General features: G+C 35.8%; 1 protein-coding gene across 1 annotated transcript in view; it reads right to left on the bottom strand.

Annotated features, from left to right (window-relative positions):
* The window catches only part of FBN2 (fibrillin 2), a 262671-nt gene that overhangs the window by 47070 nt on the left and 193940 nt on the right, over positions 1 to 21661 (bottom strand). The window contains exons 32-42 of the mRNA XM_019732405.2: positions 19914 to 20036; positions 17543 to 17665; positions 15702 to 15827; positions 10829 to 10951; positions 10148 to 10270; positions 6874 to 7035; positions 5865 to 5933; positions 5279 to 5404; positions 4036 to 4161; positions 2467 to 2619; positions 368 to 436 (exon numbers count right to left, since the gene is read on the bottom strand). Of these exons, the coding sequence (XP_019587964.1) occupies positions 368 to 436; positions 2467 to 2619; positions 4036 to 4161; positions 5279 to 5404; positions 5865 to 5933; positions 6874 to 7035; positions 10148 to 10270; positions 10829 to 10951; positions 15702 to 15827; positions 17543 to 17665; positions 19914 to 20036 (1323 nt within the window). The remainder of the gene's footprint in view (positions 1 to 367; positions 437 to 2466; positions 2620 to 4035; positions 4162 to 5278; positions 5405 to 5864; positions 5934 to 6873; positions 7036 to 10147; positions 10271 to 10828; positions 10952 to 15701; positions 15828 to 17542; positions 17666 to 19913; positions 20037 to 21661) is intronic.

The following is a 21661-nucleotide window of genomic DNA, read 5'->3' as shown; positions in this document are numbered from 1 at the left end:
AAATGTACACCCAAAAGTTGAACATACACTTATGAAAACAGCAACTAAAGGTTAAAATAAGGGGGATTAGAGTCATGTAATACAATATTCATGAAAAGAAAAACTATAGTTTTAGCTTGATATGTGTGAAATCTTGAGATGTCACATAACTGTCATAACGCTATCACCAGACTATGCTGATTGAATAATACCATTATTATAACACTTGGTTAGTCTGTAAACATGTTATCTCTTTCTTGTCTAACTGTATTAGATCAGAATCCAGATCATTATATTTCATGGCACTTCAAACTTTAAAAACACTGAATAGAGTTTTACAAAATGTTACATATATGTATTAAAATAAACATAATCTGGAAAATCTCACCAACAGCTTTTCCTGTGTGAATGTCAAAGGTGAATCCAGGAATATTTCCACATATGGTTTTAAAGTCAGCTTTAAAATAAAAACAAAGTAAATGCACTATTAAAATTCTCCACCTCTTTCAAAGTAACATTTTACATAGCACCACTTTCACTGACAAATATATTTTATGTTATTCACAATCAGACATGTTAATTTCAATTATATTTACTTGATAACATTGCCAGCTCTTAGATCCAAGAAGTAGTCTAAGCATTTTTTTACTATTATTATTATTATTAAATTATCAACTTTTTACTGCTCTAATATTAGAAAATAAATAAATCATTACAAGATTCAAAGTATCTCCTTTAGGCACATAAGTTCTTTTATTCTTTTAATAGTGAGGGTTTTAAAAATGATCCAATTTATGTAGATAGAAAAATCAGATTAGAGTACAAACTGAAAAAGGGATTAGGAATTACACAAAGGCATCGGCATGAAAAAATAATTTTGTAGTGGTCAAATAGGTTAATAAAAAATGATGAATGAGACATAAATTTCTTAACACATAAATGTCAATTTGCTAAAATGTGAAATTTGAGGCATCAAAAACAATGCATTAGAGACTGTTAATAGCAACTACTACATATAATTCACCAAACTAATAGAAATTCAAAAGAATTCTAATTTTTAAGAAGTAGATTGCTACTGATGCCCAATGCTATACAAGGGTGTAAAACTCTTGAAAACAGTATTAGGTAAAACACATACTACAGACTATATACCAACTGCTATTGGGTGGGGCTTTGTATATTTACCCACGATATTCACCGAGCATCCAGAGCACACAGAGAGGTACATAGTAGATGCTTAATTTAATGGTTTCAAATTGTCTGGCAATGTGAGAACTGTAATTTATATCTCTCATTTCATTTAATAGTCACTGTAACCATATGATTTAGTCACGGTTGTTATTTATTATCCCTATTTTATATCTGAGGGATCAGTTTCAGAAAAAATAAATAATCTACATAAGGTCAGACAATAGGTGGCAGAGCTTCAAATTAAAAATAGACCTGGCTCTCAAACCTAAGCCCTTTACTTCCAGTTACAAAGAAAAGTGATATTTCATTCACCAAGCCGGTGATCTTCAATTTCTAACTGATGGAATTTTTAAATTAGAAAACTATAAAAATATTTGTATTTGATTTTTCAGAACAAAACTATGGCTAAATAGGGCTAAGAAAATCCATTTGCCCATTGAACTTGAGCCACTTGGGAAAGGCCCCATGTGTCATTTCATCAAGTCTCTCCTTAATTTCATTTCATCACATTAAATGAAACATTTTAATGCATATACCAATGTAATTTTTGGTAACAAATGCATAATCATTGTTTCTTCTTTGCCCTGCTGATTTAACTCTTAGTATCTAAAACTATTGAAAGTAGTTTAATACCATTTTCCAGGTCATAAAAGAACCTGAGTGGGCAACAAGTTTAAGATTTTTACTTTTTGCTCTTGTCTATTATTTTTCAGTTTTTCTTTCAAAAGAATCTGCTTGTGAGAAATATTTTACCATGTAAAGACAAGCTTTATTTCCTGCCTAAAAATTCCAGTTAAGTTTGAGGGGAAAAGAAATGCATGAGGACTACTTTGACAATAAGTTGCTGTTATGTAAAGTTTGCTTTCACATCTATTTTTGCATATTTTTAAATATTGAACTAAAGAAAGAAACTTACTGAACTTGATGGACTTTAAATCACCACATGTTTTTTCCCATCAAAAAATTACACCTTCCAAGTCTAGCATGACACACAGTAGTTGCTCAATAAATATTTGTTTGATGACTAAATGAATAATTAGCCAGCATGGCTTAAGATAATGAATTTAAATGGACCAGTGCAATAAACTAGCTCTTTGACAATGGGGTTTCTTTTCAGGATCCAGACTCCTATTCAACAGATACTTCAGAAATCAGCATTTGAATTCTGGAGAAGGCCGCCTGGGTTTCAGAACTGAGCGTGTCTAGTTTTCGTACACAGTTGCTTTTCCTATAGAGTCACATATATGCGTGTGTCACTGCCTCGACCTTCAGGAGAAGCAGGAGTGGTGTGCTTACCTGTTCCTGGCGTTGGGCATGGTTCACACGGTTTGTTCCAGGCTTTGCCCACATTGTATGTGCAGCAGCACATCCTCTTTGTCACATTAAAAGGCAACTCATTCTCACAAGTGGTTCCGTTGTAGCTTCGGTAGCAAAAGCTTTTTCTCATGTCTACATGTAGAAAAACAAGTAAGTCAACCAATCATATCAGCAAGTAGCTAATAATGAAGCCTAAACACCTGAAGATACCAAACTTTCTCCATTAGTACAACTCTGAAAAATGTCTCGGTCATTTGGAGGTATCTTAAAAGAATTCTTTAAGTTGAACATAAATCATTTTTAGATTAACATCTCTCTTGTTTTTAAGTAAGGAATTTCATTTATAATTTTCTTGGGGAACAAAGTTAATAGATATTTGTTTCTCTACTCAAAGGCATTTTTAAAAAAGTAGTACATATTAAATTTGAAATGTTTTCATTTGTAAAATAATGTCTATAGATGGAACATTAAAATTATTTAAGACTATGTAATTTAATGAAATTTCCTACTTCAGATTCATGCTTTTAAAATGCAACTATATATACCTAGAGGGTATTATGCTAAGTGACATAAGTCAGACAGAGAAACACAAATACCATATGATCTCACTTATATGTGGAATCTAAAGAACAAAATAAATGAACAAACAAAACAGAAACAGACTCATAGACAAAGAGAACAAACTGATGGTTACTATTAATAGATGGTAGGGGGTCTGGGGGCTGGGTGAGAAAGGTGAAGGGATTAAGAAGTACAAATCAGTAGTTACAAAATAGTCACAACGATGTGAAATGCAGTATGGGGAATATAGTCAATAATGTAAAAACTTACCGGGAATATCACTTCATAATTATATAAATGTCTAACCAATATGCTGTACTACTGAAACTAATATAAAATAATACTGAAAGTCAATTATAAAAAATAGTCAGGTGATATAAAGTACAGCATAGGGAATATAGTCAATAATATTGTAATAACTATGTACAGTGTCAGGTGGATAGGGTTGTCACTCTGTCAAGTATATAAATGTCTAACTACTATGTTGTTTTGTATGCCTGAAATAAAAAAGGTCTCATTTTAATAATATGTAATATTTGAATTAAAAAAAAATAAAACGTAACTATATATAATAATTTCTTTTTTAAAAATTATAGTTGACATATAATATTATATTAGTTTCAGGTGCACAATGTAGTTATTCTACATTTATATACCTTAGAATGCAGTCACCACATTATCTCTAGTAACCATCTGTTATGGTACAAAGTTACAATGACATTATTGACTATATTTTCTATGTTGCATTATATCCTGTGACTTACTTATGTTATTAACTGGATTAAGGGGTAACAAAAAAATAAATGTAATTACACAGCCAAAGTTCAAAAACATGATGCAGAACCAGAAGTTTATAAGACTTTGAAATACTTAATGATTCCTAAAGATTTCATTTTCAAACTTTATGAATAATAACTCTGAGACATAAATGCCTTCCATGGGAAGCACACAAGTGTGACCTAATTCATCTCAGAGACCTTTACCTACCCATGCAGTTGTGGCCTCCGTTGACCTGCATGTATTCAGGTGGGCAAATGCAGGTGTAATTTCCCAGGGTGTTGTAGCAGGTCCCAGGCCCACACACACCAGGATGCGCGAAACACTCATCAATGTCTAGAGCACAAGAATATCCATTAATTAAGATATTTCCCCCATGAATTTATGTTATTTAAACTACTGAACAATGTGTAAGATAAGTCCCAAAAATCCATATTTTCATAAAATTCAGAATTTAAATTACAGAGAAATGCTCCAAAATATGCATTTATATGACACAAAGTATGTCTTTCTTTAAAAGAAAAAAAAATCCAATATTCAAAAATGAAACTCACCAAATGAAATTTTCCAAAGTGGCAAAAAATAATTTAAATGGCACCTATTTTTTTTAAATTGAGATTTCATATTCTTCAAATGGAATTGCTTTAAAGCCAACTTTCCTCTTATGTCATTTAAAACTGTATTTTAGTGCCAACTTTACACTGAATGCAGTTAGGAGAGTCTTTATAGTTCCTTTCAAATTAGTACTGATTAAGAGACCTAGAAGCAATGTAGATTCTGGTTGTTCTCCTTATTAAATGGTATTTCTTCCAGGTGCATTTATCTAACACGTTGCAAGAGAAAGGTTATAATGGAAATGCTTACATGTTTAATGTTATTAGAAGGCTTCATTCATTCCATAAATGATTATGGAAATTTACTGTACGCCAGGAATTGTAGCTATAAAGAAGTTCCCAGGCTAGTGGGGATACAGGCCCCCATAAAAGGATGACTCCAGTGCCATGCGGTAAGAGGGAAGATGGATGCAAGAAAGGCATCTGCATAATCTTTGCATTTTTTTATAGTGGTCCAACATGAAGTCCAATATTTAAAAATTACTGAAAAATATTAACTGAACAGTTATATTTAAGCTTACCTATTTTCCCTATTTAAAATATAATCCTTATCAATACCGGAATTAATAACACTACATAGTGAATGTTTTTACACTACTCCACAGCTTTCCTCATTTATATTTAATCAACCCATTTACTCAGAGAAAAACAGTAATAAATTACAGCAAATGGGCTGTACATTAATGTATCTGGCAAGGCTGATATGAAAAGAAAAAAGCTATGACTCCGTCTCAACTGATCGTCTGGTAGAGTGTGAGGTTGGAGCCTTCTCCATTGGCCTGATCAGGAATTTTGTTGGGAATTGTGCTGTTTGTTTTTCAGGTATGAGTTCGCCTCACCTTCACAGATCCGGGTTTCCTCGCTGAGGTAGTAACCCTGTGGGCACTCGCACTGGAAGCTCCCGAAAGTGTTGATGCAGTTTCCCCCTTGGCAGAGACCTGGTAACTCCTGGCATTCATCAATGTCTACACAAGAGGAGACAGCTTGCTTACAAAGAGACCATCACTCAAGACAAGAGTTACCCTGAGAGCTTTCAAACACGGGATCCTGGAGGACCCATAGGCGTCCATGCACCCACGTGAATGCACACCTAGGTGGTGGATTTACTCTGAACATGGATTTTCCTGGCTTTGTCATGGAACTTTGCTGTCATTGGAGGAGAGTGATTGATGAAAACAAGTTGGGGATAATTACAGTTGGCAAAGGGAGTTTCTGTGCAGAACAATCAGCCATCAGATCACTGGAATGGGCCTTCTCTTTCCGACTTACAAGTGGTCACTTCGCATCCTGGTGATGGACTGTCCATCTGTAATTTTGCAAACTCATCTTGTTGGAATTGCTCCACCCTGACATTTCTACCAGCTTTTCTCTAAAGTCAGTTCTTTACCTTGTTTAAATCAGGGTGATAATTAGAGCTGCACTCACCTTCTAAGATGATTGTGATGGGGTTAGGTCTGAAGCCCTCACCTCCGGGACACAGGGTGTAATATTCAGCTACAAAATAACAGAAAAGAAGAATTTTGACACCTGCATCCAAGTGGTTGAGACAATGAACAAGCACGAGGCTAACGCCAGGCTCAAAACACACATCCCGAGGGATGTATCTACATTTTCTCTAGTGCTTTTTAAAATACATTTAAAAGTATATTACACTTTACTTGAAATAAGATCATTACCTTCATAAATTAGATAGACAGAGTAACAAAACCATTTGTTTTGTTTTTTCAGATAGTAAATTGTTCTTTTTTTTTTTTTTAAAGTTTATTGGGATGACAATTGTTAGTAAAATTACATAGATTTCAGGTGTACAATTCTGTATTACATCATCTATAAATCGGTAAGGGGGGTGGGGGGTGGGAGATGAGGGTAAGGGGGATCAAATATATGGTGATGGAAGGAGAACTGACTCTGGGTGGTGAAAACCATTTGTTTTTAATTAAAGAAAAACTCCTTCACAGACAATTTATATCAAAACTGTTTTGGCTAGTAAAAAAAATACCCTCAAAAACGTGACAATTCAAAAGTTTCATCTATGCCCATATCACAACGTTGTGTTTAAACTTCAGGCATAGTATGATTGACTTCAGGAATACAACACAGCTATGAACCGGAACTAAAACAACCTCTGAGGAGAACCGGGAATGGCTTAGTTTATCTGTGAGACCGTGGAGAACTGACATTGTCATCATTCATACTGGACTGTGATTAAAAGCTGTTTTTTTCTTTCATCATATCATGAAACACAGCAAGAGAAGAATTCAAATTCCTCTTATATAAATCACACTTGGCTGGTTTCTGCATAATCCCTGAAAAGTAGTCCAAATTCAAAATTTTGGCCTGTGAGTTTCTCCTGTCCTCAGCACAAGAATAAAATGGCAACTTGTCTTCAGCTACCAGAGTTTGTTCCCTTCCTCTTCTTCAGCTCCATACTCACTGCTGTTGACAGGGGGGCACGTCTCGCAGGGGTTCCCCCAGGCCTTCCCAAGAGAGCAGCAGCAGGAGGAGCGACTCACGCCCACTCCAATCTCCGTGTTGCAGGAAAGACTCCCGTCTCCGCGAGGCCCGAACTTCAGATAGCAGTTGCCCACGCGGTTGTCTGCAGAGCAACACAGGAGCTTAAAATTGCCCTTGCCACAGTGAGAACCCCTTTTTAGAGAAAGGTTACTCAAATTATGAAATTCAAATTCTTGTACATTATTATAAAAGGCTTGTTTTAACCCTCAATGCAAAACAATCTCTTGCATAGTGAAATCACCTTAGTAGAAATTTTAATAAGAATCTAATTTTAATTCAAATTTTTATTCCCTGTTTTCTTGGTTTTGGATGGTCCTATGAATGCAATTAACTGCATGTCAGCTGTCATGTGTGAACCTGAAACATATCCATTTCATAAAAACTGATGCCACATTTCAAACACCTCTCTAATAGGTTCTAGCTTATCATTACTTCTTGTTTTTCTTTTTGTTCTTGCATCATTAAAGCACAATACCTGAAGAAATGTTTGAAAACTTTGACAGCTCATAATTTTGTTGATGAGAGGACAGATCCTTTCTTCGCTCCACAAATGGAAAACATTTTCATTTTTAGGTTTATCAACATATAATTATCAATCCAATGATTTCTTTTTATTTCCATATCACATATTTCCTTCCAATAACCCTTGTCTAACCACCCGCCTTCACATTTGTCTACTTAAGAACCAGGTCAATTAAATTTTGGATATGGAAGAACATAAGAACCTGGGAAGATTCAGGTACTTGTTGTCAAATACGGCATGAATGTCTTCGTACTGACTAACAGACAAGAATACTGTATCTCCTTTGTCTATAGAAATATATTGTTAGGTCATTCTTTGTTAAATTTGAAAAATTTCATCTAAGATATTGGCCTCACAGCCTGGCATTTTGCTTAGATGATCAATTTCACCACCATCTTTAGCATTTAGACTAGAGTGCTAGTCTCTGTTGTATTCATCTGCTGATACATCTAACGATAGCAAAATGTTTCCTACTGTCAATTTTCTTTTCTTTGCCATACTGGCCAGAAAGTAAAAACTTCTGAGTTCTCAACTGTGTTCAATAAATGTTCAAAGAATATTCCAAATATAGTGTGTCCAGCCTTCTTTTATACCTTCTTGAAAGATGATGTAATCCCTTGGGCAACACAATAAGAAAATTGAAGGATGATGCAACAGTGACATTTTCACTATTATGTCATCCTTCCAGGTGATGCCATCATTTTCCACTTTATTATATTAATCTTTGTTTTTAGCATCACTAGGCATAACTGATGAGTAATGATGAAATAAAACCTAGAATAATAAAATGGTTCCAGACAAAGGAAAAATAACATCACTAACTTCTCATAATGTATCTTAGACTTATAAAAGGGTCCAGCGGACTCTTATGGCGTTGAGCTAGAATGAGTTTTTGTTCTTTGGAAAATCTCTAAGACAGAATAAAGCCATGAAGTATCAATCCATATAAAGTTAGAATTGCTCAAAAAAGAAACTCAAAAATGAAGCTGATTACATGCTGACAGTTAATCTGAGTACTACAGCGCTTTTTCTGTAGGGCTGTCCTGGTCTATTCTTCCACCAGCAGGACAGAGGGGCCATGGAGGTGCATGGGACTGACGTTTCCTAATTTCCACAAGTCTATTAGATATAAAGTGGTATTTATGTAATTGTTTTAATTTGTTTCTTTCCAAACTACTAATAGTTTTGGACATTTGTTTATGTTTGTTAACTTGTGGAATACTCTCTTTTATTAGCTGCCTGTTCACAGTCTTTGCTCCAAGGAAGCTTTTAAGAAATACTGAGGCTCCAGTGACTCAATTTCTGGGAGTGAAAGAGACAGCATTATTTGAAGGTTCCAAACGGGATTTTACTGTGCTCCCGGGGTTGAGAACCACTTTGTGATCTGGGCTATTGCTCCTTCTCTGACTCTCTTCCTCATACTGCCAGCCCACCCATCACTCCTGCTACACAGCCTCGTTGCTGTGTCTCCAACACCAGCATTCTCCTGCCACAGGCCCTTTGCACTGGCTGCTCCTTTTCCTTGGAGGTTTCTCCTCACAGAGGTCCAGTTGGATTACTCCCTCCTCAAGGCTCTGACTCCCCCCCATCCTCCAAATAATATAGCACTTCTCCTCCAGCTACTTCCAGTGTCAGCATCTGCTCTTACTATATCTGTCTTCCTGCCACCAGAATGTATACACAAAAGCAGAGAATTTGCTTACTCTGTTGCCTCTCTAGCCATTAGAAGGCACTCAATATTTACTGAACAAATGATTTTGAATGGAAAAATCAGAACTTGGAGTGGCCATAAAGTTTAACTTGAGATAGTCTCTAAAATTTGAAAATAATATAGAAATTGTATATAAATCACAGAGGCAAACATTTCCTCCACCTACTGCCAGACCAAAGGGAAGCGAACGCTGAAGACAGTAGGCAGCTGACTACTGAAACAAGAATTTCCTTCCTTCCTTTCTCTCCCATCCTTCCTTCCCTCCCTCCCTTCTTTTTTTCTTTCTCTCTTTCTTTTATTCTGCCAGGAAACTCTCCAGACCATTTAATCCTTTACATAAACTCTCAGTAAGGTACAGAAACAGGGCTGATGGCAAAAGATGGATACTTCTTTTCTGAAGATCAGAGCTGTCAGGAATGCTGAAGAGAGATTCTGAACTGCCTTCCCCGCTTCTCCCGGATCTCCCAACTTGCTCCACTCCAGTGGTTTGGCTCAAGAAATCCAGTTCTCCAATTCCTTCCTTCTCATCACTTCATTTATTACACTCCTACGTGACCCTTCTCACAGGAAAGAGAAATGTATATTCCATTAGCTCTACCACTTTGGGCTGTGCTGGCCAATGCACGGGACAGGGGGCCAGGCAACTTGGGACTGTGTCTGAGCTCTGCCATCTGTAGGCTCTGAGACCTTGAACAAAGTATTGCACGTCTGCAGGCCCTGGTTCCTACCCCAGTGAGGGGAGGAGGTCAGGGCAAATGCCTCAAAAATTCCTGTTTCCAAACATGACTTGGAAGATAAACATGATAAAAATGACCATACGATTTGGTAATCTAGAGTTTAAGAGAAAGGACTGTTTCGATTGCAAATTAATTGTACCAAACACTCATCACAGTTCATTACCAAAGGGTTTGAATATTCAATTCTATACAGTTTTGTTTGTTTCAGATAGCTTTTACTTACCAACACAACCCACACCTGTAGGGTTCAGCTGGAAATCAGGCGGGCAGTTACACTCATAGCGGCCGGGCGTGTTGACACAGAGGCCGTTTACACAGTTTATGGGATCTGCACATTCATCAATATCTAGGAAAAACATTTAAATACCCACGTTAAGATCTTCACTTTCTCTCGTCACTGCTCCTCCAAAAACTTGGTGGATTTTTTTTTTTTTTGCAAGTTAGTATATTAAAGATCATTATGAAGACTTAGCACAATGAAATAAAGATTAAATCCTTGTATATCCCTAAAACATTTTCCATAGATCAATCACATGGTATTTATGATGTCATTTAATATCCTTACTAGATAACTAAATGTTGAATTCTTAATAAAAAATTGTCACTATTGCTTAACTAAAATTATAAATATGAATATACATATATATGCACATATGCATGCACAAACAAAAATACATACAAAGAAATACTTTCCCAGTTTAATGTTCAATATTTAATATTAGGTTGTTTGTATAAAAATGGATTAGTTCCATGGTTAAAAATAAATGCATCAGAATGTAATTTTTCTGTCTCAAAAAGATACATAACCCAAGGTGTAGTTTAGCTAAGCAGAAATTTGAAGAATTTAGCACAAAATATTCATTTGAACTATTAAGAACACAAATAAGCCCTTAATAGGCCGCACCTGTACAGTTCCCTCCTGTTCTGTCCAATTCATAACCATCATCGCAGATACAATGAAACATTCCAGGCAAATTATTACATGTTCCAAAGACACAAATATTCTGGAAGGAGCATTCATCAATATCTGAAAATTAAAAAAAAAAAAGTAATCTCTTGTTTCACAAGGAGATTTAAACATTTCTATTTTAATGTGTAACATGAATGAATTTTTCTAATTCCTCAGATACTTTTATGCAGTGAAAAATTTTCTTTTTCTTTGACCAAGTGAATCATGTAAATGACAAGCAACTAATGTTCATCTATGGAACCGAGTTACAGAAATATTATTTTATTTTATTGACAGTATTTTAACTGCCTTGGGTTGTAATATACTTAGACAAAAAAGAATTCACCTAAGGCATAAGAAGTACAAAAATCAAATATGAACATGTCAAAGAAATAAGGTTGTGAAAAATTAAAGATAACAACAAATTCAAAGATTTTAATAATACAGTGGAAACAGAAGATGTTTTTTAAACATCTACAACATACGAAATATACAACATAATATTTTGAATATTAACAATATTGGAAGTATTTAAGTTTAACTTTTTAAAACTTCTTTATTCTGTAATATGATGTTATGATAGTCAATTTTAAACAGGGAAGTAATTTTCCTCTTAAGAGCATGCAATAAAATTAACCATTGCCCCACATGCTTACAAATTTCATTAAAAGAGTTCTGTTGAAGTCAGAAATTTAGTCTATGAAACTCTTCTATGAGGCTTCAACTCAAAAGTCACTAAATGAGAAATCACTCCTCATTAATATGAAAATGAAGGCATCTATGTGTGTATACAGCTGTAGAAAAACAATCTATATTTTTCCTCATAGGAAGAGCATGGACATTTCATACACAAATTACGTCATATTCTGAGAATGCAGACCAGGAATGCCATTTTAGGATAGACTAGGAAAGTCATCCTAAAGCACCGTCTTGAGACAGTTGTACCTGAAGTTTAAAAGTGCCTCCTGGTCAATCATGATAGTTAAAATGAGTTTCAACTATCTTAGATTTAAGGTATGCTTCAAATTGTATTTAAAAGTTCAACTGATGTATAAAAGTGCCTTTTCTTGTGCTGGGGCAATAAACAAAGTTATTCTCTTTATATAAATGAATAAAGATATTAAGCTAGTTTATTATTGAATTGTGTTCATCTATAAGTGGAAAAGGAATTGTGTTCTCAGTACTCTGAGTATGTGTTTTTTACTTGTAAATGAACTTTATTAGAAATAACATCTTTTAAAATAATGTAACAGTTGTGTAAAATAAGGTATTTTAAGAGAATACTGTCTTGTTTTTATCAAATTGATACATGCTTAGAAATTCATAAACAGAAAAGTATTGATAACAAACAGAAAAGATGAAAAACAATCTGTAAAATAAAATGGCAAAAACAAAAATCATTCCAAAATGCTTCCACCCAGAAAGAATTATCATTGATAAACATCATTCCAAATATTTATGGATATTTAGAGTGAAGCTAAAACCATTTATATGCCTCAGATCAAGTTTTCTTTATCATGACAGTTTCTAAAATACTTTCTCATGTTAAGAATTGATGAAAAACACTAAAAACTTATCATTCTTTGGCTTTATGCTAAAATTCAAATATAATTTTTAGATAGTATTAATGGATATTCTACAATGAATGAGAAGAAAATTATCATTCATATATACTTAGTTTCACTTTTTAAATGTGTATGGTATTTACTATAATCTCTACATTATTTAGTACTAGTTCTTTACATAAAAGAATCAATGATGTTTTAACTGCAGCCTCTCCATTTATTTCTTGATTGGTTGTGTTTCATTGCTACGTTTTATTGTGTTTTTTTTTGTTTTTCCCCAAGAAGGGTGAGCCCACAGGTGTTTTCTTTCTGAATTATTTCATATGTGAGAATATTCCTATTGTGTTTATAATTAACTATGTGCTGAGGTACAAGATTTTTCAGTCAAACATGTCCTCAAAACTTTGTGAGCATTTTTCTAGTGTCTTGAATGTTTGTTTTGTACATGACTTGCCAGTTCTATTTAGTGTCTGAAGAATTCTTCTCTATAACTTAAGCCAACAAAAGTAATAAGGCTTAGTCTTTGTCTTATGATTTACCTTTTCTCTGTACATTCAGTTCTTTCTTCTATTTCCGAAAGTGTTCAGTTGTTTAGTACTTTCTTCTGTTCAGTGTTTTGGGGCTCTCCACTTCAGAGACTCCAATTATACTTATGCTTATGGTCTCTGTCTTTTCTTTCATAGTGTTCATTTCTTTCTTCCCCCTTTTTTGTTCACTGTGATTATCTTCTTTGCTGTTTCTATTTAATAGTGCTCTAATTTTTCTGTACTGGTTCTCATTTTGTTTCTCTTGACTCCACAATCTCCCTCTTTGGCTTTTTTTATGGTTTGTTTTTATAATCTCTTTGAACTTGTTCAATTATATTTTATTAAGGTCATCAAGGGCACAATGCACCTATGGGAAATTTGCTTTTGTCTCTTGGGTAGTTTTTTTCTACTCTGGGTGGGTTCTTTACCTGCTTTTTGTATGTTCTTTGGTTGCTGTGTTTCCATAGGATGTCTGCACAGTTGCCCTTGTTCGTTTTCAGTTTGGATTCACATTACTTGGTCAGTTTTTATATACCCTGATAGAGTTTAGACGGAGCTTCCGGACATCCTCCTTTCTTTATCTGGGCTTTATATGGAGGACAGCTGGGGGCATGGGCTTCATTAAAACTTCTATTCTGTTGCCCAAATTTTCATAAGGTGGGACGAGTAAGGAACAGTGTCATAAAGTGGGGGATCAGGAGAAACGTGGCTGGGAAGAGCCACACTGGGCTCTGTGTGCTCTCTGCTGATGAGCCTGGCCTACGTGCTCTCTTCAGACATTATACTAAATAGCTAGTATCTAGATCCAGTCCATCTGAGGTAGTCCTAACCTGTCCCTGACGGGGTCCCTTCAGGTTCTGTACTCTCCCACTTTGGTGGGCAATACTGGGAAATGCCCAACTCCAGCAATTTTTTGGGACTCTGTAGAAATTCTGAGAATTTGTGGTGAGAAGTAGATGCTGAATGGAAAATATTAATCAGAGGGTCAATTCAGAAGGACATATATTTATAATAAGATGGGAAGACATCAAGGAATTACATTAGCAAATTCAGTAGAAACTGTCTAGATGAGCCAGATCTTATAGGAAGAGAGAAGACAAAAATAAGGAGAAACAGGCAGAACCATAAAAGTACATTTTTGGGATCTCAAAAGTTGGCATTTTGCTAAATGGAGCAGAGGGTTTAACTGATGGTGAACTAATGTGAGCTATTCTCCGCTGCCCTGGCAATTAGAATGTCTCTTGGTGGTAATGACACGAGAAAAATCAATAAGTGAAAGACGTACACTAAATAGAAACTACTGAACATCAACTTGGGGGAAGTATGGGAGAACTTTTGGAAGGGCGTAGGCCACAGATAAAAGAATAGAATTATAAAGGGGAAATTCTGTCTTATGTACGAAGAATTAATTTTGAAATTTAATGTTGACAGAAGTGTCTGGCTACTGCTTACTTGTTCCTTTTCCCACTAAATCTTGTCAAGCTGACATGGGTAATAAATCATGTAATTCCATAACCACACTGACTCACATTTTCTACTAACTGGCTTCAGTGCTTACAAGAAACCAGCACTGGGAAAAAATATGAAGCTGACTCTACAGCTGCCTTGCATAAAGTGAATTATATTCTGCCCAATGTAGCAGGTTGATATAGGAGCATGAATGCTTTCAATTTCTAATATCATCTTCCCCAGGGCCTACTATTCATCCTCTTATCTGATTCTCTCAAAATGGATTTTTATGGAAAATCCCATAATCTTTTAGGCATACTTTCTTTCTTCAGTGCCACTTCTATTAGTGGGTCAGAGTTAGGTTCTACTCCAAGCCAACCCAGATTATGCAATTTGGTCTCGTTGGGTTGCTGCTGGTGAAGTGTGTGTGTGTGTGTGTGTGCATGCTGCTATTTACTATTTCTGTTCATTTGATTAGACACTAGTGTGGGAGAGCCTGGAATCTGGTTTCATTTTATAATCTTTGCCCAGCAGTTAGCTTGAGTTATTTTTTTAAAGGTTTTCTATGAATCACTAATTTTGTTACATCCTTACGGTTTATGAATTGTTTTCAATCTTTTTCCTTTCTCCATTTACCTATTGATGTACTCCCTAAGAACACAAGGATGGCCCAAAAGATATGTAATGTGAACTGAGTCATTAATTTAAAAGAAAATCCAAATTCCTTTTCTTGGAAGGATATCATACTAGTCACGAAGTCCCATTTCTAGGAAAGGGGGATGATGTCATAACTGAGAGGAAGGAAACATCACTGTTAGGCAAAAGGTACAGCCCTTGATGAGTCCCCGAAGAGGACTGCTAGTCCCAGACATACAGACAGCAGACTAAAACATGGAGGCAAATGCCAGAAACGAGCTACTTAGATTTTGACAAACACCTTAAATAGCAGTGATTGGGGTAGGTAGTATATCATATTTTAAAAAGCTGAATAGTTTTTCCACATGTCATTCATTTAGTGATAAAAAAAGAAATGGTTAAAAAAAAAAAAGAGAGAATGAGCCCGACTTCCAACTATTGGCTCTTGGCCAGGAAAACTTCATAAGAGATGAAAGCCGCCTTCCTCATTATTCATTCGGCAAAATAATCCGTGCTTAAACGAATGACTTTTTTATGTGCAGCATGTGCTGTGTATTCTGCTTCCAGGTGGAGCCTGTTCCAGCCCTTTTTGTGGTTTCATTTGCTGTATTTGATCCAACTTGGAAATGAGCTGGAATCCTGGTGACCCACCTTGGCAGGATCTGCTGTCTGAGGCTGGAGTAAAGCCCATCTCACACTCGCAGCGATATGCACCCGGGACGTTGAGGCACTGTCCATTCTCACAGAGATTTATGTTTTCTGCACACTCATCAACATCTGGGGGAGAAGCAAATTACATCTCTATTAAGTTCCAAATCTCATGACACAGTTTTTCCTTGCTCTATAACTAAATCCACTTTACTGGCTGGAGTCAATGCTCATTAACATGAAACAACAATTAATCATAGTCACCTAAATACGGGTATACAACCTGAGAGTGGAGCAATTGAATCTACACCCTAACATTAAATTATAACATGATTAAGAGGAGGAAGGCAGGTGTCTCTTGCATTTGTCTTAGTTCTCTCTAATGCTAATTTGTTGCATTAGTATTATACCAACATCATTTAGATATAACCAAGAGCATTGGTACTAATCTTAAAATGGTGTTAATTCATTTGCAAACGTTATAGTATTTAGAAGAAATAACTCGTTCTTTCACTAATTCAAGCATTTTTAAGCAAATTAGGGACATTCCTTGGGAAACAGGAAAGTCTCTTTCATGTCATTACAATCTTATTAAAATATCCCTATATTTAATTATGCAAATTGGGGTAATTCATAGACCTTAAAGATATTAATTTAATTCCATCTAATGGAAAAGAGAGGAAAGGGCAGAAACTGATGTTTATGGAGGGCCTAATATTTGCCGGATAGCATGCTACTTGTTTGACAGGCACGTTTCATTTAGTTCACCAATCCTGCGAGGTTCAGACAAAAAAGACCTGAAGCTATGAGCAGCCAACTGAGCTGTGGGAGTCCCAGCGAGCTAATCTATGGCTGAGCCAGGATCTAAGTACAGCTGTATCTGACACCAAAGCCATGCCCTTTCCTTCACACCATGGTGCAGAGAATTACTAAGAAAAAAGCAATCCAAGGTTTATAAGTAATAACGCTTTAAAATGGAATAGACATGTTTTCTTAAAGAGGCATTTGAAAATGATGAGTCTGTGTTTTTAGTGTCAACAATTAGAAAAAGAACTAGAGTCTATCTTTTAATTATGGGTTTAAAGTCTGTGCTGAAATTCAACTGAGAAACACCTATCTTACAAACAAACGTATCATACTTTATGTCCAGCAAGATGAACCAGTCTTACATAGGAATAGAATGAATGGATGTTTTATCCTTGAGGAATGTGGACTAAATAGCAGTGAACATTTATTAAGCTCTTATGATGTGTTTTTCTAAGCCCTTTACTTGTATTATCCCATTTAGACCTTTCAATACCATGTGATAAACTGAGATTTTGACAAACACATTAAACAGCAGTGCTTGGGTAAGTCATATATCGTATCTTAAGAAGCTGAATAGTTTTTCCACATGTCATTCGTTTAATGATAAAAAAGAAAAAGAGTGAATAGTGTTATTATTATTAGCATGCCCATTTTAAAATAGGGAAACTACAGCCATACAGGTTAAGTAACGTCCTTGAGGCTACACAGCTAGTGAGCGGCACAGGCAAGGGATGAATCCAAGTGGTCTGATTCAGACCGAGCCTCTGTTTGTAACCAAATAAACAAACAAGAGAAAATGATCATCATTCATAGTAATGGATAGGAATAAATATCATTATTTTAAGACTCTCACCAATATTTTGTAAAAGTTTTCAGGCTTTTGTGTTTAATGTAAGAGAAACGTACATATTCACCTGTAAATTTTTAAACAGGGAGTGACTTCAGCCTCCTTTAACTACAGTTTTCTTCAAATAAGGGAAGCATATAGAGTGTTCCAGAAAAACTATGCCAGAACACACTTCCAGACTCTCACCCACCTGAGCAGGTAAAGCCGTCTCCGGTGAACCCTTCCGAGCAGGCACATCGGTAGGAGCCCGGGGTGTTCACACACTGCGCGTTGATGCTGCACTGGTGGGTTCCATTAGAACACTCGTCCAGATCTGCGTGCCAAGGGAACATAGCAATAAAGCTCAGAAACAAAAATGAAACATTTAAATACTCAGAAAAGTTTTCATTTGTCTCAATTTAAATGTAAACTGGCCAAATGGAATGTGTTTTAGTTGATCTCTAAGGTCACAGTTCTAATTCTCTAAAATGTCAGACCCATAAATCCAAAATGCACAGGCCACAAACATGGGCCAAAAGCATTAATTCAAGCATTCTGTGAGATATCTAATTAACTAGCTTTTTAATAACTCACAGAAAACCAGACCTAGATTTCCTTCTGACTTCTACCAAGGGTGGATTTTTATCACTGGTTCCCTTATCACACACACACACAAAGGTCAATTTTTAAGATAGTACTGAATTTCAGAGCAGGAAAATTAGCATAGATTTTTCAAGTTCACTTTATAGATGAGGTATCTGAGATAAGATTCTTGACCTTACGGAGTCCACTGTCTAGTGGAAAAGACAGATGTTAAACAGAAAATTAAATTAAGTTAAATATTATTGTATGTACCATGGAGAAAATTTACAAGGTGCTATGAGAGAATTAAAAAAAAAAAAGTTATCAAATTTGGTATGTAGGAACAAGAAAAGCACCACTAAGAAGTAATTTTTAGTTAACTTCAGACATAAATGATGAATAAGAGCCTGCTGAACAGAAGTCGAGTATTCCTTGCAGAGGGAACAGCACATATAAAGACACTGAGGAGAAAAGGAGCTGGTGTGATAAATTAAAGGAGATCAGAGTTACAAAGCACAATGGAAAACACAGGATGATGGAAGATGAAGCTGGAGTGGGAAGTGCTACAGGGTCTTGTAAACCATGGAAGGAAGCTGGATTTTATCCTGGATTCAAGAGATTAAAATGAGGATTGTGAAGACATCAGATCCACGGTTTAAAAGATTTTGTCTGGCTGCTGTGTGAAGGATGGATTTTAGGAGGGCCAGAAAGCGAATGAGAAAACATAAGAGGAGGTTGTTTAGCATCTTGCAGGGGGTGGGAGGAGATACTGAGCGAGAGAATGGTTGAGGCTAGAGCAGGAGAATGGCGATGGAAAGGAGTGAATGGATTCGGATGACATTTTGGAGGAGAGGTGCCTGGACACAAGGAAATAATTGGTATTGGAGGAAGGCTCTTTTGCAATAGTTGATCAGAGTGATAGGTGGACAAGAAGCACACAAAATGGAGGCTGAAAGAGAGGAAAACAGTAGTCAAATGACACTGGAAAAACTGGATGGGGATATGGCTGAAAAGCTGTGAGATGAATGACAGACTGATGGCTGGACCAGAAGTGGTAGCTAGTGGACTTGAAGCCATAAAATATTCCTTAGCAGTTATTTGGAAACTATAATTTAAATTCTATAGTCAGCTCATAAACATTTGGCAAGTATAAAACAATTGAATGGATAGAAAAACATATTCAAATTAACTTATATTATTGGTAAGAGATTTCAAGACTATTTTTTAATACTTACTGTAGGCTTATAAGATTTTAATGAGCAATCATGGGGAGGTCAGTTTAGCTTGCTTTATTTTCTATTTTCAATTGACCTGGATAATTCTTACCAGTTGGAAAAATCCTTTATTTTTAAGGCATGTAAAACACTAAGCAGATTATACAGCACCATGCATGACACCAACGGTAAAATCCAGACCTCTGCCTCATAGTTATACAGACTTATTAAACTCTGGCTCAAGAACTATAAAACTTGGAGAATGGCAACTGCCTTTTCATTCTCCTTTCTTTGAATCAGATCTTTTGGAACCTAACAAAATACTTAGGTTTCTCCGGAAGAAAAATTCGATTTTCTGTTAAGAAGCTAGTACTGACCACTTCCTCTAGACTTAGGTTATCAGAAAAAACCTTTTCATTTCCTTCATTTATTTCCCTGAGTTTTCAATCTCACTGATTACTCAATGAAAAGACTGGGAAAATACATTTGTCCTTTTTCATCATACACCTGTTTGGATTTCTGGGTGCACATCAAATAATTATACTGAAAAACACATTAAAAAGCAATTTCATCATTTATATCAAGGTTCAAGGAAACACATAAACAAGAAGTATCTTGCAGAGAATAATCTGAATAAAGAAATGAAGAAAATCAAAGATAACCTTTGATCTTCATACAGGAAACAGAAGAGCATGTTCCTATTAAAGTATGTGGGTGAACAACTGTAAAGAAAAGCCTCTAAAAATCTGGTACTTTAGCAAAAGTTATTTATATTCGCAAACTCACCAATGCATTTGATGCCATTTCCAATCCAGCCTTCTCTGCAGCTACATTTGAAGCTCCCTGGGACGTTTAGACATGAGGCGTGCATGTCGCAGTTGTGGGCACCAATTTCACATTCATCCACGTCTGAGAAACCATAGTTAATATGAAGAAGATAAAACACAAGCTGATTAATTCTATTTCCAGGTATATTTCTGTGTATGTAAAATTTTAAAGTAAATATGGAAAGATCTAAACCTGTACAGAGGAAATACTAACATATCATTTTGATTTTTAATTTTTGTAGAGTCCAAGATTTGGAAGGTCGTGATCCAAACCAAACAAGCTCTTCCATAGAAGAAATTGCCAGTCTTTTTCCAGTACAAGTGAGATGCAACAGTTGTAGAACCCTGACAGATAGATGTGTCAGCCCCCGTCCACCCTAGGGGCCCTTCTCCCTTCCTAGGCCCAGACAAAACTCCATGTAGAAGGCATCGGATTATCGATGTCAAGAGAAATCTTATTTCCAAAAACAGACTGCTGTTCTTTCTTATTAATACTTGTTACATATTTTTTCATGAAGATAAGAACAAGCTTAACTTTTTAAAATAAGTGTTAGTATATTTCCTTTTTAAATTACATGATCATTTGTCATTTTTAGAAACAATACAATATTTTATAGTTTTTGAAAGCTATCATCTGTTTATTTCAGAATATATAAAAATAGTCACTGGAAATGTTATCTGGAAAATGACTAGAAGCTTTTGCATATATATATATATATATATATATATAGGTATATATGTATATATATATACACACATATATATATCATACATACATTTATACACATAGATATATGTATATATGCATATATGCACATATGTGTATATAAACCATGTGGCTTTGAGTTCCCAAAGCTTTCTAGAACTTTCTAAAATAGAAAGAATAGTCAGTTCCATCCAGCTCAATGATTACATATTGTAGATGTTGAAATCGCTCTCTCTCTCTCTCTCTCTCTCTCTCTCTCACACACACACACACACAAACTATTGGCTTCACAACAACCCTGCTGGTGGTAAACATTCAGAGTACACCTTTCGTTACTTGCCCTTTCCTGGAAATGTCAGCTTCAGGGCCAGGCTGCAGTCTCAGCCATTCTCCACGGGCCTTGAGCAAACCAAGGCCTTAAATTGAGCAATGAGGAACACCTGGTCCAAAGCAATGACCTTGGGACTTCCTCGCCCCCCCTCCTTTATGCAAAACATTAAAACTACTTAATAGAGAAAGGGAACAAGAGATAAAGTGAGCAAAGAAAGAACAGAGAGAGAGAAAAAAAGACAACTTGGGCAGGGAGAAGAGAGGGCAAAAGCAAATGGAAAGAGGAGAACGAAGAGAGAAAAAGATGGGGGGAGAAAGGAAAGAAAAGGTCTAAATAGAAATCTCGATTAATATTGGTTAGTTTAGAAGAGCTGCAGAAACAAGCAATGAGTGGGATCCCTTCAGGTCTTTGGTGCTTCTCCTTATCTATGTGTCCTATTTGGACAGCAGTCCTACTAGGCAAGTGAATGCTGTCGCAAGGGCCACCAGAAGCACATCAGAACCAGGGACCCAGACTCCACACCCACTCTCTCACTCTGTGTCTGGACCTGCAGCCAACTCTGCGGTGGGGTCACAGCCTAGTGTGGGTACTAGTCTAGGATGTGCCAGCAAACAAATGATGTTAAAGGTTGGCCTCTGAAATATAAGAAGCTGAAACACCGAGGATACAC

Source organism: Rhinolophus sinicus, linkage group LG03, assembly GCF_036562045.2.
Source record: "Rhinolophus sinicus isolate RSC01 linkage group LG03, ASM3656204v1, whole genome shotgun sequence".
In the NCBI taxonomy this organism is placed as follows: Eukaryota; Metazoa; Chordata; class Mammalia; order Chiroptera; family Rhinolophidae; genus Rhinolophus; species Rhinolophus sinicus.
The sequence above is the reverse complement of the archived record's forward strand: the minus strand, read 5'-3'. Positions and strand labels throughout refer to the sequence as shown.